This window comes from Doryrhamphus excisus, chromosome 4, assembly GCF_030265055.1.
Source record: "Doryrhamphus excisus isolate RoL2022-K1 chromosome 4, RoL_Dexc_1.0, whole genome shotgun sequence".
Classification (NCBI taxonomy): domain Eukaryota; kingdom Metazoa; phylum Chordata; class Actinopteri; order Syngnathiformes; family Syngnathidae; genus Doryrhamphus; species Doryrhamphus excisus.
Genome location: NC_080469.1, coordinates 420,727 through 439,244, shown reverse-complemented (window position 1 = coordinate 439,244; position 18,518 = coordinate 420,727). Strand labels below are relative to the sequence as shown.

At 40.7% G+C, this 18,518-nt stretch overlaps 1 protein-coding gene across 1 annotated transcript; it reads left to right on the top strand.

Moving 5' to 3' along the window:
- Positions 1-233: 233 nt before the first annotated feature.
- Positions 234-17,905, top strand: LOC131128204 (nuclear receptor subfamily 5 group A member 2-like). Its single transcript, XM_058070834.1, has 7 exons — positions 234-412; positions 1,089-1,207; positions 1,330-1,471; positions 2,367-3,016; positions 11,590-11,709; positions 13,164-13,311; positions 16,716-17,905. Exons 1-7 carry the CDS (start codon positions 391-393, stop codon positions 16,967-16,969), a joined length of 1,455 nt encoding a protein of 484 aa, XP_057926817.1. The 5' UTR covers positions 234-390; the 3' UTR covers positions 16,970-17,905.
- The last annotated feature ends 613 nt before the right edge of the window (positions 17,906-18,518 follow it).

The following is an 18,518-nucleotide window of genomic DNA, read 5'->3' as shown; positions in this document are numbered from 1 at the left end:
TTTATGAACAATGCCAGCCAGGGTGTAATAAAATAAGTATCGGTTGTATAATAAAAGGAAGCAATACTTTTCATATGCATGCATCAATTCTGCCCAGACATTTTTTCAGTCGGCAGCCAGGCGTCGGTCACGTGACCCCCCACGCACCAATAGCAGCCGAGCAGCCAAGTTTGCGATAAGAGCAAGGCAGTAAAGAGCGAGGAGGCTGAGGTGGTTTCACTCTTTCAGCTCCACGGTGCTCATCAACACGCTGCGGCAAGCAAGCTTTTATTTTGGACGGATTTTTTTTGTACTTCTCTTCGTGGTCTTTGCGGCACACGCAAGGCTGCGGCAACGTCTACAGCCCCAATTTCATATCTGGACCATCATCACTGACCGGCTGCTCTTCAGATGCTGGGAGACAAGGCTCACGGTAGGAATGGCTACTTTTCATTTCTTATTTCATTTCTTACATATTTCATTGCCACAGATTCATTCTCCTCCTTGAAAAACTGCACCATTTTGATTGCGACCAAACCTAATAAATTAGGTAAATTAATGTAAAAAAAAACATAAAATTATAATGATAATAAAATAATGATAAAAAATAATATTAATATGAAATTACAGTGTCGACTTTTTATGAAGTCAACCTGTTGCTGTTTGACGCTAAATACTATATGTCATTCAAGGCGTGATTTATTATTATAGGCTACTTATAATTTCAATTTGGAAAGTGATTTATAATTGATTCGATTTTTTTTATAGGATTTGTACAAGATCGAATAAATGATATATTTAACTGTGCTAATTACGTCCAAATGTAGTATATTTAATGCGCCGTAGGACAAATGAAAAAATACATTTTGGATTTAATCTGCATTGCATATTTTTTAGGGGTAAATACATTTCAAAAGCACCTTTGATTAATAATCCATATTGGTTGTTTTTAATACAGAACAGTCAAATAAATCAAACACACACATTTGTGACTCCTGACCTTCATGCACTTAAAATGCGTCCTTGATATTGTGCACTCACGCTCGGAATGGCCTTGGTGTGTGTGTGTGCGTGTGTGTGCGTGTGCGTGTGTGTGCGTGTGTGTGCAGTTGTTACTCTGAAGGTTATGGAATACACATATGATGATGACCTGGAAGAGTTGTGTCCTGTGTGTGGAGACAAAGTGTCCGGCTACCACTATGGGCTTCTCACCTGCGAGAGCTGCAAGGTAAACTAAACAAATCAAAAGTACATGGATATAAGCAATATAGAAATATATACACACGCGTGGAATACGGCATCATTTTAGAAGAAATAATGTCAACCAGAACATGAAATGCTGTGTTCCAGGGCTTCTTCAAAAGGACAGTGCAGAACAACAAGAGATACGCCTGCGCTGAGAACCAGGAGTGCAAAATCGACAAGACCCAGCGGAAGCGGTGTCCTTTCTGCCGCTTCCAAAAATGTCTCAACGTGGGGATGCGACTCGAAGGTATTTTTTTAATTTTTTCCTTTATTTTGTCCTCGTCGCCGGACGTAGAAATGGACATTATGACGTCTTTTTGAGGGGTGGTTGTCATGTGACCGCCACGTGACCATTGAGTTATGGCTTCTTAATGGCAGGGTCATCGTTTCTATGGTCATGGAAGCTCATTTGAAACGATAATGTTTTAATAGGGTGTTACCAAGCTAATATATATCGTAAGAAATGACAACAAGCTTTTTATTGCACAACAATAATGGCTAATGTCGGCTAAAACCACAGCCAGCAACCCAACGGTGCTTCCTGAACACGCCACGCCCCCCGCACCTGGTGCATTCACAGTCACCCGGAAAGGTCAGACACTCAAGGTGTCAACACGAACACGTCAGGGTCGCTACAATATATTATTTATATATTAATATATAATATATTATTTGTACCAATCTTGCATGCACAACCTTCCAATTAATTATAAGCAAATAAAGTGCATGTACATCAAATATTCTCATGCAGTATTATTTCCCAATGAAAGCCCCCCTGATTAAAAAAAAGCCTTGATTTGTTGGCCGGATCTCCATCAGCACTTCCTATTCTCATAGATCTGGGATCCTTCCCGGACAGCATGCAAGAAAGCACCTGTTTCTTTCTCCCCCGGCTCGGAAAAGGACACATTCTGGGACTTGCTGATAAAAGCTCGGAGACTCCCATGCTTTAAATCAAAAGCTCTATTTAGACTAGAAAAAGGAGTGAAGACTCCGGGGAATCTCCTCATCCCTAAAAAAGGAAGCAAAGATGATCCCGTGTGTGTTGATGGTTGCCAACGTTGCCAAATATGACATTTTGGAGCTTTGTTGAATCGAGATGAATGTTTTGTTTTTTTGTTTTTTTGTGTTTATTTTGCCAGCCGTGCGCGCGGACCGCATGCGCGGGGGGAGGAACAAGTTCGGGCCCATGTACAAGAGGGACCGGGCCTTGAAGCAGCAGAAGAAGGCTTTGATTCGATCCAACGGCTTCAAGCTGGAGACGGCGGCTCATCCACCCGCTTCTCCCCTGCACGCCGACTTCGGCTTCACCGGGACCCTGCACAGCATGCCCGCCCTGCCCAAGAACATCCTACCGTCCACCCCCGGCTCCATCACCCCCACGGACTACGAGGCCAACCTCTACGGCCCCCCATCCTTGTCCATGCAACCCCACGTGTCCCTCGGTAGCGAGTACCAGTACCCCGGCTTCCCCACCAGGGCCATCAAGGCCGAGTGCCCCGACTACACCAGCTCCCCGGAGTCCCTGCCGGCCTACGCCTACCCGGACATGTACCCCTCGGGCTCGCCGCAGCCCCCCAGCCTGCCGCCGCTGGTGGCTGAGATGCTGCGTTGCGATCCGGACGAGCTGGCGGTCCAGAACAAGATCGTGGCCCATCTGCAGCAGGAGCAGGGCGGCCGAGGCCGCCTGGATAAGCCCGGCGCCTTCAGCCTCATGTGTCGGATGGCGGACCAGACCCTCTTCTCCATCGTGGAGTGGGCCCGCAGCTGCAGTTTCTTCAAGGAGCTCCGGGTGAGTGTCTGGCATGCATGACCGCGTCGACTGTTGAAAAATAATAATATTATTAATAATCATCATCATCACACAAATCCAATTGTCATTCCATTGGTGCGTAAAGTGACAAATACAATAGCATAATATACCAGATAATATACCAGGGTGTCCAATAACCTGATAATAATCCTACTACCATAGTACAAACCTGCAGTAAAAAAAGTACTACAAATATCCAAATGTGGGGGCCATGACTCCACTAAAATGAACATTAAATTACAGCAATTCACATTCATATATCATACATATATATACCATAATAATATAGTATGATTGTGTCCGTCAAAAAGGGAACCACAACTTCTGCAAGCTGTCACTCGGCCAAAAACTAAATCCAAAATCCAAATCCCCCCAAATGCATATTTCATATGAATTAAAAAAGAAACAGGCCTCGGACCTGAGTCAATTTAGTTGTGAAAATTCTCCTGATGTGCTTATATGATATTTAACTAATTCTATCTGTGGACACAGGCTACATCAAAAAATGCCAAATGCAAGCATTGCTTGTGTGTTAATGATATACTGTACTATGTGATAATGATATACTATACTGTATATACAGTATGCAAAATAAAATAAGTCAAAATAATACGCTGCTTCTGTTATGAAGGAGCTTTTGGTATCTGTAGCTATTTGTGCTTTGCTATTCTTTATATTTCATTTCTATTGTGTAGGCTGTCATTAAAGTGTGGACACAAAAATGCACCTATTATATCACTCTAAAATATTAATTATTGCATTGTTCAAATGATTAAAAAACCCAAATATTATAAATGCGTATTTTTGTCTATTTTAAAGTGACATATATATGTGTGTGTGTGTGTATAAATATAAAGGCTGTCAATCGATTAATCTGTGTGATTAATCACACGATGCCCAAAGTTAACTTGTAATTAATCACAATTCATTACAGATAGAAAGACATTTTTTGCTATAATAAGTAGGGATGTAAATCTCTGGTGGTCCCACTTTGTTCGACAGTCCTTGAACGCACCCAGGCTGCACAGATAGACTATTCCGTCTATTCTCTATTCCCCTTTTCTCCCAAATGCTAATACTATGTGGGAATGCATGAAGGTAGGATCTGATGACATTATTGAGTGTTAACGTGTACATTTGTACGCTGCACCTCTTTCAAAAACAAAGTCCGGGCTCATGCTGGTGGATGGTGGCACTGTATTCAATTCCTGCCTTTAATTTATCTTTTGTCCTCTCTTAGTTTTACACGATATGTAATAAATAAGATCAAATAGATTGATATGATGCTCTAGCGCGCTGTTAATGCTATCTTTAACATTCTCGTATTCATTTCATGGTCACATTGACACAAGGCACCAAATAGCTGTCCTCGGCTATGCCTGCCCGTAACTAGCAGTTGGTAAACCAAATTTCAGGTCGCAGTTCAAAGAAAAACATCAGCCCAGAGACGGCTTGCATCTAAAAAAACAAACAAACAAAACCTCAAGGCTCAAGGTACCAGTGTATAAATGACAATTAAAAAATACCAGCAGTGCTCCGGCACCTTCTCACTTCTCTCCGGAAAAGGAAATGTCCGTTATTGTGGCCATTGTGCTCAAATGAACTGAAAAGAGGAGGAAAACAACAATGTAGTTGATGCTTATGATAAGTGTACCTTTTGTCTATTTTTGTCTTTCCTACTTCATTCCAAAGGTGTCAGGTTCTTCCGCACCACACTTATCTCCGTGCGTCAATACGTACATAAAAGTACACTATGTTGTGCTTCATACCACAAATGTACTTTGAATTGAAGCATAGAGCATTTACCGCATTTTCCGGATAATAAGTCACATGTTTTTTTCATGGTTTGGCTCCTCCTACAATACGACTTATAGTATATGTTTTTTTAATACATTGGCAGCCACCAGGGGGCGCTCTGGGCATGTGTGCCAGTATCAGCGACTCCTAGCACTCCTGGACCACTGAAAATTGTTAATGTAAACATCAACTTATGTGACTTATATGTATTTTTTTTCTCATTTTTTGCTCATGCACTTCTTTATGCGTCCCTTATCACAATTGTTTGGCAATCCTTGAACGCACCGTGGTTGCTGTGAGACGCAACAGTAACTTTTACAATATACTTCACGTGTGTTTAATACGTGTGTGAGGAGCCAGTAATGTTACTGTAATGTTGGATGAGACACACAAGCACCAGACTTGATCACCAGAACCACAGGCTTTTATTGCGGGTTTGACTGATCTTACAACAGGCAGAGTAATCTCTAAGCTAAAACTCAACTCTGAACCCCTGACGTCACTTCCTGTCCGTCACCCACTCAGGTCCCCTAGCAACGGAACACAGTTACAGCAATAAAAACGATTCTTATTTATGTCTTATTTTTTCTTATTATGTCAACTATATTGGGTAATGCGGTAGTGCAGTTGTTACTAAATGAATTCATTCATAAATGACCTTTTTCACGTGGTTGCTATGGACTATTATTGGTCCAAATGTATTGAGAAACAAGTTTTATGAGATATTCTGGTCACTAGGCGTCAGTAATGTTACACTGATGAGACGTTAGATGAGATTACCTTCACAATGCATGGAGTCAGCCATGGAAGGTCCGACATGACATAGTAAAAAAAAAAAAGCTCTCCTCCCACTCTGTGTGGAAGTGGTATTTTTTTAACTTCTTACTTTGTCCTTCTTCGCCACTCCATCTGAAACCCTTTCTGTTGTTTAAAGTGCCAGCCATCTTTTGTGTCCCTGCAGTGATCCCGTAGCCAGTTGAGCAATGTGGTGTAAATAAAGTATTGGATTGAGGTCATTATAGGGGTGTTATTTCATGTATAGACAGCTCTAATAATGGTAAAAACTGTCATTAAAAAAGTCACCTAAATATTCACTTTATTAACATTGAATGTAACTTCTGAGAAAGCCTGTAAGCAATTGACCCTGATCAAGGAGGGACCACTCAATTTGCAAAATTACCAAAGCACCTTTCCGACTAATCACCTCAATGCTAAGCACGGAGCCAACATTAGTGAGCCGCGTCGCCAGTCCCACACCAGATGATGATGGCGTTCGAGCCAAGATCAGTAAGTCCATGTCTGATAAATGAAAAATGTTTAGAAGGCATCGAACGATTTATCTCAGTAAAAAATACATAACTGATGGGGTCTGGTGTTGCTGTGCAATTCAAATGTGATTAATCATGATAAATTAATCAGAAACCTGCTAATTCATTAGATAATTATTTTTTTCCACTCCCGATCAAACATCTGTAAATTTGCAGGGTCGCAAATGTTGGATAATGAGTATGTATTATGTAGTATGTATTATGAGTATGTACTCTAGAGTATTATTGTTTTCTATGGTTTCTATGGATCAATTACTTTTTGGTTGGATGTCCTTTGATACTAATAATTTTCAATATTCGCTCCAGTCTTGCAATGTTTTTTTTTTACAATTTAGTAGGGGTAGGGTATACTTTAAATTATGGTATGCCATATGAAGTTAGTACAAACCCAATATTGCTAATAACAATACTGACATTGATGCTTTTGAACATTGTGATTTTGCCTTAAATCTTGTTGAACACAGGACATACATTTCCAACAAAAATAATATTTTTATCAACAAACGTGTTTGTGAATAATTTACCAATGCAGTAATATTGCAGTTAATTGGTTCCAGACCCGACCGTGATAAGTGAATTATTTATGAATCAAATATTTTTGTAGTTAGAGCATAGAAAACCTGTTTATGACCTATCCAGTTTATATTATCAGAGCCCTCTAGACATGAAATAACACCCCTATAGTCACCTTTACACATTCAAAGATGTAATATACATAGCAGATGTAACCCGATAATAAACAATAGACACAGCACAAGGAAATAAGACGTATCAGACATAAATAAGACCTGTGCTGGAACAAGAAGTGACCTTGGTGCTTCAGCGTTCAGAGCAGTAGTCTGTGTTAGAGATGGCGGTAACTGTTCAAAGCAGCAATAAAAGCCCGTCAAGTCTGGTGCTTGTGTGTCTCAGCCAACATTCTAGTAACATCACTGACACCCAGTGACCATCACATGTTTGAATGTGTCTTCTGAGTGCCGCGTATTTGGATTTTACTTCATTTAGTCATTCATTCATTCCAATGGGCGACTTCATTTAGCCATGTTCATGCTTGTCAATCATTCTCTTAATTTCATGGAAGCTATATTATTTCACTAATAAGAGGCAGCTTTCAACCGCAAAACACGATGATTTTAATGAATATATTGTTGAAAAAAACTTGACAAAGGGAATCAAGACAACACTGTAGCTATTTGGCTCCACCATATACTCCTAGGATTTAGGGAAGGGGTGTACACAAACATTTTTAACCAATAAAAGCAAAAATATTAAGAGACTAAAAGTTGTAATATTATGAGAAACCAACAAAACAATGAATAAAGTTAAAGTTAAAATTTGGTTGTGCAAAAGTTTGAAATATGATTGGAAAGAAGTCAAAATAATTACAAGAAGAACATTGAAAGGAGTTGGGGAAAAAACAGCAGTATTGAAAAACTAGCTTCATTTTTTAAAGTTGTAAAATGTATTATAATGAGAAATTTCATGACAATTTATGAGGAATGTAATTTTATTAGCATCGAGATGAAATATTGAAAAGTGGTATTGTTATGATAAATGGACAAACAAAATAAAATTGTAATTTTTGGAAGATTCGGTTGTGGGAAAAATTGTAATATTATGGAAATAAATCCATCAAATCATTTAAGATGAAAGTTGAAGTTGCCCCCACTGGTGTATGAATGTGAATGAGGAAAGAGCAGCTGTGTCTACAGATGTAGTTTACCACCACCACCATTGTGTGACTGAGGAGTGAATTAATCGTGGGTTAATTTCACACTGAAGCGTATTGGGTGCCGATGTTAATATTAAATCTGAAATGATTGATATTAAATTACATATTTGAAAAATAAAAAAAATGTAAAAAAAGAGTAAAAAACATGGCTGACGTGGTTGGTGGTTCGATCCTCCGTCCTCCCATGAAGAAGTAGAAGTATCCTTAAAGGTTGAAAAATGCTCTCCATTTCCCATTTAATAGAAACAGAAGAGAAATTAACATCCTTCCCATGAAAACACGACCATACGCTCTGCAAATAGACGTAATATTTACATTTCATCTCAGTTTGTGTCGTCCACGTTATTGTACGTGCAGGCAGGTACATGAAAGAAGTATTTCTTGTGAAAATGTGAGTGTGGATATACTGTGTGGCCGTTGAGCGGCCGACGTGCAGAGTGAAGACAAAGCTGTGCAGACGGAGCTGCTTCCCGGTGCTGGATAATTACATTCCATGCACTCGATAACAGGGGAATGTCAGCCTCGGCTCTCCACTCGGCTACATTGTTGTTAAATTGTGCACTATTGATTGCCGCGGTTCCTCAAAGGCGGCCTTTGTCGTGCCTTGGGTTTGACCTTCCATTCACCTGTTGAACACGGCAGATGTCGGAGATGAAGTGCACGCGGTCAGCAACATCAGCGTTCTGTGTGGAACAGTCAGATGGAGAGATGCGGGCGTTCGTCTGACAAATCAAATGTACCAACGCCTGGACTCAGAAGAAGCCAGAAGCCTGTGTGAAAGAAAATGATGGTGGATATACCGCAGACCAAGTACGCACAAAACAGCGAGTCAAAATGTCCACTTTGACACACCAACAGGAGGTCCTCAAGCCAAAGGCCTCAAGTAAAAATAACACAACATTGGAATTCTGTCTGCGAAACCCGGTTTATGTCGGAGTGTCCGCTACACTGGCTTGCTCCTGCCTACAACCTTCTTACATTGTATGACGAGAACAATGTGATTGGTTGCTTGCATACATTATTTCCTGGGTGTGTACAAGTCCTTCAGACGGCATACAGCCCAAGTCCTTATACGTTTTTCTGGAAAAAAAATGCGATAAAAATGCCTGTAGTGGCATCCTAACAAGCTAAATCCAGTTCATTAAAATTGACATCATGTCAAAAAAAAGCAGGCGGTCCCCTCATTATTCAAAATGCCGATCAATCCCCTCCGGCGATCATCTCCAGCCTTCCAGCATCCAGAACCAGCATGTCTGCCGTATAAGTGATTGAAGTTTACACCCTACAAAATGTCTGACCAAGGTGGCGCGTAGAAAAGCTTTAGATTGGCGTGGCATTTGGGTCGGGTACTTGGCAGGTTGTGGTAAAAGTGCGGTAAGGCTGTACTTACGGATTTTGGATGTGAACATGAATGTAGCACTGTTTCGGGCTACGGATGACGTGTGACATGTGACGTGTGACGTGTGACATGTGACATGTGACCCCCGAGTCTCGGCACTTCCCCAGTTTGGCTGTCCAATGAGGGTCATTGATTTCAGCAGTGGTGCCACGCTGACGAACGAGTGCCGCCATTTTGTCTCCTCTCCGGGACGCCGAGGGTACAGAAGAGGTGCAGCTGGAGGGACCCAGCAGAGGCGGGCAAACCTGCTTTTCATTCATTTCATTCAGTTAATAATGTGAAAAATAAATAAATAAATAAATGGGTGGACCCCGCCTCTTGCCCAAAGTCAGCTGGGGTAGGCTCCAGCATAGACGCCACTCTAATTGGGACAAGTGGCATAGAAAATGGATGAACATAGAATCACTATGCAGAATATTACAGTAAATTGAAATGTAAAATGATATTCACCAAGTAAATAGGAAGACGCGTATCATTGTACCATTGTGTGTACCATTGTGTGTACCATTGTGTGTACATCGTGTACACCCCTGCACCACAACCAATATTTGGCCTGAGCCTACCATTAGACTTCATTTTGATCGTTTTTAGACATCAAGTAGAATTGAACGGGAAAGAACGGGAAGCTTTCCTTCATAAATATTGACGTCATGGCTGCTGCTTCTTGAAGACCCCCCCCCCCCCCCGCCCCCCAGCAGTAAAAGGTGTAATTGTGGTGTACAAACACGGCGAGCATTCGTCATTCAAACATTCAAACGTTGGAGAAGCGCTTTTTCAGCGCTTGCAGCTGGGAGTCCAACTCCTCTTGGAGAGGAAGCACAGGAGGTCGCTGAGACCTCTTACTTCCTTAACCCCTTCCTTTATCCCGCCGAGCCCAGACCCCCACCACGGCGCCGTCCCAGATGGGTACGGCTCCTCGCTCGCTGATATATTGTTTGATCCAGATGGACAATCATTCTGTCAGCTCCGTGTCAGATGAACGTGTGCCACGCCCGTTTTACTGGCTGCCGTGTCCTTCGCTTGACGGACGATACGGCGCCCAGCCCCCATTGGCCCACTGATTAATTCCGAGACGTGTCAATACTGCAGTGGACTTACCGTTTGTCTTCTCATCTTGTTTTTACGCTCCGCTCATCTTCCGGTTTATCTTGCGGTGATTTAGCGCCGGCGTGACAGCGGACGCTCGTATGGCGTTGAGCGGGTTCATGTCGGGGGCGTGAGAGGGAATGAAAACGTGCAAAATATATCACGTGAAGTTATGTGATGTTCCAGGATGTTGCAGATGGAGATTTAGCGTGGGGTCCCCTCACCCTTGTGTAATCACAAAAAACCTTCTCTGGCGTGATGCCATCACTGTGCACCATTTTATGTGTCACATGACGGCTGCTGTTGTTTTATGATGGCAAAATCACCAATGAAAATCAATAACGTCTGGGACTTTTTGCTGGAGAAAGACATTTTTACATAAAAGACAGAACATTTATCTCTGCGTCTAAGGTCGACGCAAATGATGTTGTTGTCAAAGTAAATTTAGAGTGTCATGGAAATGTAGAGACGAATAGTAATAGTTAGTAACGCTGTTATTGTTTCCCCTTCCCACTCTTAAAAAAAATAAATAAATAAAAAAAATAAAAAAAATAAAAAAATAAAAATAATAAAAAAAATAAACAAAATAAAATAAATAAAATAAATAAAATAAATAAAATAAATAAAATAAATAAAATAAATAAATAAAATAAATAAAATAAATAAAATAAATAAATAAAATCATGCTGGCTTGTGGTTAAATACAGCCTATTATAGTTCCAAAATATGCATATATAAATATAAATAATATATATAAATAAGCACATTTGATGTATTTTTGCCCAAATGAAGCCAAGCATAAAAATGGCATTCAAACAAGCTGTGATGTTTTGTAGTATTGGTCACTAGGTCACTAGGGGTTGGTAATGCGAGACACACAAGCACCAGAACACAAATACAGCAACACACACACGAGAATGAGCCTTAGTTATGTCTTATTTTCTCTTATTACGTCCACCATATCGGCCAACAGAAGTGTTTGAACTGTCGTCTAAAATTAATTCCATTTAGCGTAGCATCTTGGTTCTGCAGTTTTGAAAGGTGAAAGCAAAAATAAGCTAGCGGTGGCCTAATACTTTTGCACATGACGGTGCCTTGCACTATGCAGAACAAGAGAAAACTCCAACGATGGACTAATACTTGATAATACTAATACTAATACTACAAATACTAATACTGCTCTTTCTTGTCTCTGTGGTGTTTCCTGGAGGTGGGAGATCAAATGAAACTGCTGCACAACTGCTGGTCAGAACTTCTGGTCCTGGATCACATTTTCAGACAAGTGCAACATGGGAAGGGAGACAGCATCCTGCTGGTCACCGGCCAAGAGGTAACAGCCCCCCCCCCCCCGCACGGCACATTATCAAAGGCTGTGCAAAGTCTTATCTGGACGCACTACACTTTTCATATTTTGCATTCAAACAAAACACATCTTTACCTTTTCCCAACAATGTATGGAAAATATATATATATATATATATATATATATATATATATATATATATATATATATATAGTATGTATATATATGGTGGCTCCCGGCAGATTCTTTGAGGATGAGCACAACTGGAGGTCATATCCAGTCGCTGGAAGACTCAAGCATGACAGTAAAAAGTCGTTGTTGCAGGCCAGTACTAATGAATTTGGGCCATCATCCAACAACAACGTCAAATTTGGCATATTCAAAATAACTCACTTAAATGCAACACAACACCAATCCTTCACATATTCCCAAGGATTAGATTCCCTTTTTATAAATGGAATATTGTCATAGTCAGAGCTCGAAAAACCTGCTTAGGACCTTCTAAATTCATTTTTTAACATTATTAGAGCCCTCTAGACATGAAATAGCACCCCTATAGTCAACTTTTCCACTCGTATTACCCAATATAGTATGAATGATAAGGGAAAATATGTGATATAAGACATACATGACCTGCAATGAACTGCAATTAGAACATTACTGACGACTGTGTCAAATATTATATATCGTCTATATTATATAACGTCTTGCCATGCATTATACAATCCTTGTTTATCATAGTTCATTGGTTCCAGGTCAAATTCCTGTGAAATGATTATTTCCTATTATTCTTATGATACACCACTAAACTCTATTTATTCCACATAATTATTTATTTATCCATAAAATTCCTATTGAGCTAACCACTTTATTTATTCCACATAATTATTTATTTATCCAGAAAAAGTGTTTCAAATGGATTACAGTTCAGACAAAGTAAGAAGCCAAAGACCTACCACTTCCACACAGAATGGGAGGACTAATGTAATTTAATGTCATGTCTCCTTATTGTAACATTACTACCACAATATTACATGTACAACATATAATTAGTCTTTCTATATTTTCGGGCTAATATGAGTCAATAGTGGGGCTGCATGGTGGACGAGTGGTTAACATGTAGGCCACACTGTCAGGAGATGGGTTCGATTCTCCGCTTGGCCATCTCTGTGTGGAGTTTGCATGTTCTCCTCGTGCATGCGTGGGTTTTCTCCGGGTACTCCGGTTTCCTCCCACATTCCAAAAACATGCTAGGTTAATTAGCCACTAGGTTAATTGATTACACCAGTCCAAGGACATACCTGTGTATCTGTACTCTTGTCCACTCCTCTTGCAAGGTTAAAGTGATGGCTTAGAAGATCCTCATCACGTTGTTGGCTAAACCTCCTGTTGATATGGAGGATTGGTGTCTAGAAAAACAGGAAAACACATCCGGCTCAGCTCAACATTCCCAGAATGAAGCAACCACTCGTGTCTTGCAGGTTGAGATGTCGGCTATTCTGGCTCAAGGCGAGGCGACGCTTACGAGTTTGGTGCAAAGAGGACAGGAGCTGGCGGGGAGGTTGCGGGTCCTGCAAGTGGATCGCAGGGAGATTGCCTGCCTGAAATTCCTCCTCCTTTTCAACCCCAGTGAGTTCATATTTCATCATTCATTTCATGATGCTGTCATTTCCCATCCAGTGGTTAGCACGCAGGCCACACAGCTAGGACACCCAAGTTCGATTCCACCCTCGGGTATCTCTGTGTGGAGTTTGCATGTTCTCCCCGTGCATGCGTGGGTTTTCTCCGGGTACTCCGGTTTCCTCCCACATTCCAAAAACATGCTAGGTTAATTAGCCACTCCAAATTGTCCATAGGTATGAATGTGAGTGTGAATGGTTGTTTGTCTATATGTGCCCTGTGATTGGCTGGCCACCAGTCCAGGGTGTACCCCGCCTCTCGCCCCAAGACAGCTGGGATAGGCTCCAGCACCCCCGCCACCTACGTGAAGACAAGCGGTAGAAAATGAATGAATGAATGAATTGCAGCTTAATAATAATAAGGATGATATTAATAAGTCCATGCAGACAGATACTGTGACCAATCTAATAATGTCTGGTGTACAACATATTCACCAGTCTTTTATTGGCCTGCAGAACAATATCATTTGACACCAAACAAAACAAAAACAGCAAAGAAAAAAAAACAGATGAAAATATCATCACTTTAGTCGCATGAAGTTCAATCCTAATATTATAGAAAAGAACAAAACAATTTATATTTGAGCAAATTAGGTCAGGAAAAAGTTCTAATCTTATGAGAATTAAGTCAAAAATATTATGGGAATAAAAAATGATCATGAAAAATGTACAAGAAAAATAAAAAACGTATGAAAAAATTCCACATTGAACGTTATTTGTTCACTTTCTGACCAAATGTGATTTTTTTCTATTAATACGTTTTTAAATGTTTAAAACTTCAAACTAAGCCCCGTCCGTGTCCTAACGACGTCCTAATTTCCTCTGCGAATATCCTTTGTGTGGTACAGTGGCTCAGGAGGAAGAGCAGGTCAACCAGGTTTGATCCCCACTTCCTCCATCCCAGCCATTGTTGTGAGTTGCTGGTGTATAGATCTTTGCCTGGAGATTACCACCCCACCAGGGGGGGGGGGGGCTGACGAGTGAATGAACAATGGAAAATGTAAAAAAAAAAGTGTATGTCAATCAAATGCATAAAATGGATGATGACGTTCAATATTGGAACGCCAAGTCCAAGAGAAGACATTTGCTGGTCCAGAGATGAGCACATCGTGTCCCTCATGGAGAACCACAACCTGGAAACAAAAGATCCGTACATTTAGACCAAAGGTATTGGAAATGAATAGCAAGTCAAAGACGTTCACTGGAAAATATAAAAATATAAAAATAGAAACTATCGTGATGTGTGTGTTGAGTGTGTATTATTTTTATAGTAAAATTAGATGATAAATGTCTTCCAGGATGAGAGTGTGATAAAGTAAATGAATGGCGCTTTGAATGCATAGAAATGTATGCTTATATGATGAAATACAGTATGTCCAACCTGTGACCCATTCCATTATTTACATAATATGCAATAATATATGGATTGCCATTGTGGTTATTAACACGCTGAATAGAACAAGTTATATCAGTTAAAACCAGACTACGAGCTTATTATATTTATTTGGATTGCAAATGGTAGTGTTGACTCTATGGTAATGGTAATGTAATGGTAATGGTAATGGTAATGGTAATGGTTTAATTTCATTTGAACATGCATCAGATTCCAATTGAGTGCATCCCATAATCAGTTCCCAGTTCCACATGTCCAAAAGGAGTAGGAAGAAGCAAAGCTTATTAAATCCTACCCCTCCATCTGGTACTTTTACAATCACTAACTCTTACATTTGTTCACTTCCTGCTTTCCATAATACAGTTTAAAAAATTTTTTTAAATAATGTACCTCGAAGTGAAGTACTGTGTGATATGAGCATCCAATGCCATAATGTGTACCATAGTGCGTGTCAATATAGTGATATATATAGCACATCATGACTGGTTCAAGACTCTTCATCCTTGGATTTAGCAAACATCAACTGCTTGTATTGTTTCTTGAATTGGCTCATCGTTGTGCATTGTTTGATTTCCTTACTCAATCCATTCCATAGTTTGATTCCACATACTGAAATGCTATGGCTAGCATAACGTAGTCCTAGCATAGAAGTGTTTCAAATGTACTTCTTCCCTGAGATCATATTTCTCCTCTCTTGTAGAGAAGTATTGGATGACATTTTTAGCTAATTGCTTATTTTTAGCCTTATGCATTATTTTAGCTGTTTGAAGATGAACTATATCAGCAAGTTGAAGTATTTGTCATTTTACAAATAAGGAGTTAGTATGTTCTCTGTAGGCGGCATTATGAATTATCCTTACTGGCCTTTTTTGCAGTACATTTAGCCAGTGAAGATTGCTTTTATAGTTATGATCCCATATTTCCACACAATAAGTAAGATATGGTAGAAGCAGAGAGCAATAAAGAGTGTGGAGTGATTTCTGATTGAGAACAAATTTAGCTTTGTTGAATACTGAAATATTTCTGTCCACCTTATGTTGTATATTTGTAATATGAGGTTTCCAGCTCATATTTTCATCTATTGTGATCCCCAGAAATTCTAAAATCCACATTTTGTTTTAAGATTTTCATGATAATGGGGGTGTATTAACTTAAAAAAAATGATCATATATTTTTCCTGTTGTTTAACAAACCGTCATTCATTTAATAATAAGAACAATGATTGCAAAACAAGGTGGCGTTGCTGAAACGGACCCGTACGGACGGATGAATTGACGGATATACGGACTAAATGAAAGAATAGATGATAAATAGTCGGACAGAGGGACAGTCCGCGTGCCGTACATAAGGTTTGAAGTGTTTTCACTTCTGACCTTTTACCTCCAATGAATCGACTTAATTAAAATCCGGGGCTTCAGAAAAGCGGATATTAACAAAGACAACCTCTTCCATTGTCCTCTAATGGCATTCAAAGGCAGAGTAATGGCTCCATCATTTTGTGGAAGAGCTGACATTCATGTAGCGGCTTGCACAGATGGAGAGAGCATAGATGCGGAGCGCCCAGATTCCCAGAAGTGTGTTGTTTAGTGCTGGCAAGACGCTAACAAAGAGCTTTTGAATGGGGAGAGCACTTGCCATCGCTGGAAAATATTTGCTGTCTTTAGCGGCGGCTTCTTTGCACGCACTCTCCTTTTGCTCATCCTGAAGAGTCAGGTTTGTCAGGGGTAATTTAATTGCCCTCAGGCACTTTGAAAAGATGATTCATAACACTGATTCAAAACATTTAATTACTGCCTGAATGGAAGCTACAAGACGGGCTCAGCTGTCCACGGGAGGGCTCACAAAAGCGCACACGCACACGCACACGCAAACACAAACAGGAATTGGCGTTTTAAAAAGATCTTTTTATATTCCCAACAGGCACGTTTGTGTTGTCATGCAGCCCCGCTCTTCTCTCGTAGGTGTGAAGCTGCTGGAGAACCAGGCATTCGTGGAGGGCGTCCAGGAGCAGGTGAACGGGGCTCTGCTGGAGTACACCCTGACCGCCTACCCTCAGTACCAGGAGAAGTTCAGCCAGCTTGTGGTGCGCCTCCCGGAGCTGCGCTCGCTCAGCATGCAGGCGGAGGACTACTTGTGCTACATGCATCTGAGCGGCGAGGTGCCCTGCAACAACCTGCTCATCGAGATGCTGCACGCCAAGAGAGCGTGCGTGTGAGGCCGGATGGCGGCCGTGCGCGCCTCGGTAAGAATGTTGGCGACGTCTGAAGTCACAAAGTCGGGCTCGTGGGGGTGGGGGAGTTGGAGTTACGAAGCAGGACAAAGACGTTCTTTGGAGTTTCATAAAAGTCCCATTCGTGGTCGTTTGACGCCCGTACGTACTGTATATATATATATATATATACATATATATATATACATACATACATATGCAGCGTCCTTCAATTGGATCCTAACAGGTGTTTTCATCAACAAAAGTACAGGGTAACGATACTGATAGCGCTCATTTTAGCTTCAAAGTCTTCACAATCAATTGATTAGAATCCAATACTTCACAACAAACAAACAAACAAAAATGATCAACAATCTAACAATATATACATATATACATATAACAACATCCGTCCATCTTCCATCGTGGGGGCATGCTGGAGCCTATCCCAGCGGGCGAGAGGCCACTCCCACCCACATTCATACCTATGGACACTTTGGAGTGGCCAATTAACCTAGCATGTTTTGGGAATGTGGGAGGAAACCGGAGTACCGGAGTACCCGGAGAAAACGACACAGAGATGCCGCCCGGAGATTCAAACCCAGATCTCCCAGACGTGCTAACCACTCGGCCACCATCCATCCACCGATGGAACAATGTTAAGAAAATAATACCTACAGTAAACCCTTGAATTTCACATATTTATCAATAAGTCATGCTGTTTCGTGGTAGAAAAAAAATATGCCCAAAATATGCCGAGCATTCCCAAGCATAAAAATGGCTGAATTAAGTAAAATCCAAATATAAGGCATTCAAAGAGGTTGCTATGATTTGTAGTATTCTACACTGGTCACTCCGTGTCATGTTGGGTGAGACACACAAGCACCAGACTTGATCACTGGAACAGCAGGCTTTTATTGCAGGTTTGAATGAGCCCACAATGACCCCCCCCCCCCCCCCCCCCCCCCCCAAACGATCCTACTAGCTTGATGTTGACCTTCTCCTCTGATTTCAAATCAACATTTGTCACCTCGCTGCAAGTTCTGAGGCCGGATTGACTGTGGAAGCTAGTGCTAACGTAGCCAAACAAACTTTTGTGTCTCACAGCATTGCAACTAAGGTGCTTTCAAGTTCTGCCAAAAATACAACGCATGAGAAAAAGTACAATCAGTCAGGATATAAACATGTAAACAAATGAATTTTTTGACCAAAAATCTGCTATCGTGAATTTGCGGCAATCCAAAAATATTCCATTTCTTATACTTACGTTCATCTATGCATACGGCAGTTGCATCTCTAAGGATATGCTTTATTTGTTTCAGACCAGAAATGTCCCAGATTCCCAATTGGGAACAGTTTTTGGAAAATGAGCGATATTTTGGTTCATTCAGGACAATTGTGTGCATGGAAAATAGTGATCCAATGGGAAGTCTGTATTTGATCTCATCATTGGAATTGGGCAGGCGAAAGGCACACGTTTTAAAACTCGATGTTACGTTCTATCTGGAAAGTACTCACTTGGACTTTTTGTTAAAGTGCAGCCTTTATTTATTAT

Excerpts from the sequence above, each read along its gene's own strand:
- LOC131128204 (XM_058070834.1), top strand. The coding sequence starts at position 391 with ATGCTGGGAGACAAGGCTCACG. Across the intron at positions 413-1,088 it reads GCTGGGAGACAAGGCTCACG|TTGTTACTCTGAAGGTTATG; the intron begins GTAGGAATGGCT and ends GTGTGTGTGCAG. Across the intron at positions 1,208-1,329 it reads TCACCTGCGAGAGCTGCAAG|GGCTTCTTCAAAAGGACAGT; the intron begins GTAAACTAAACA and ends GCTGTGTTCCAG.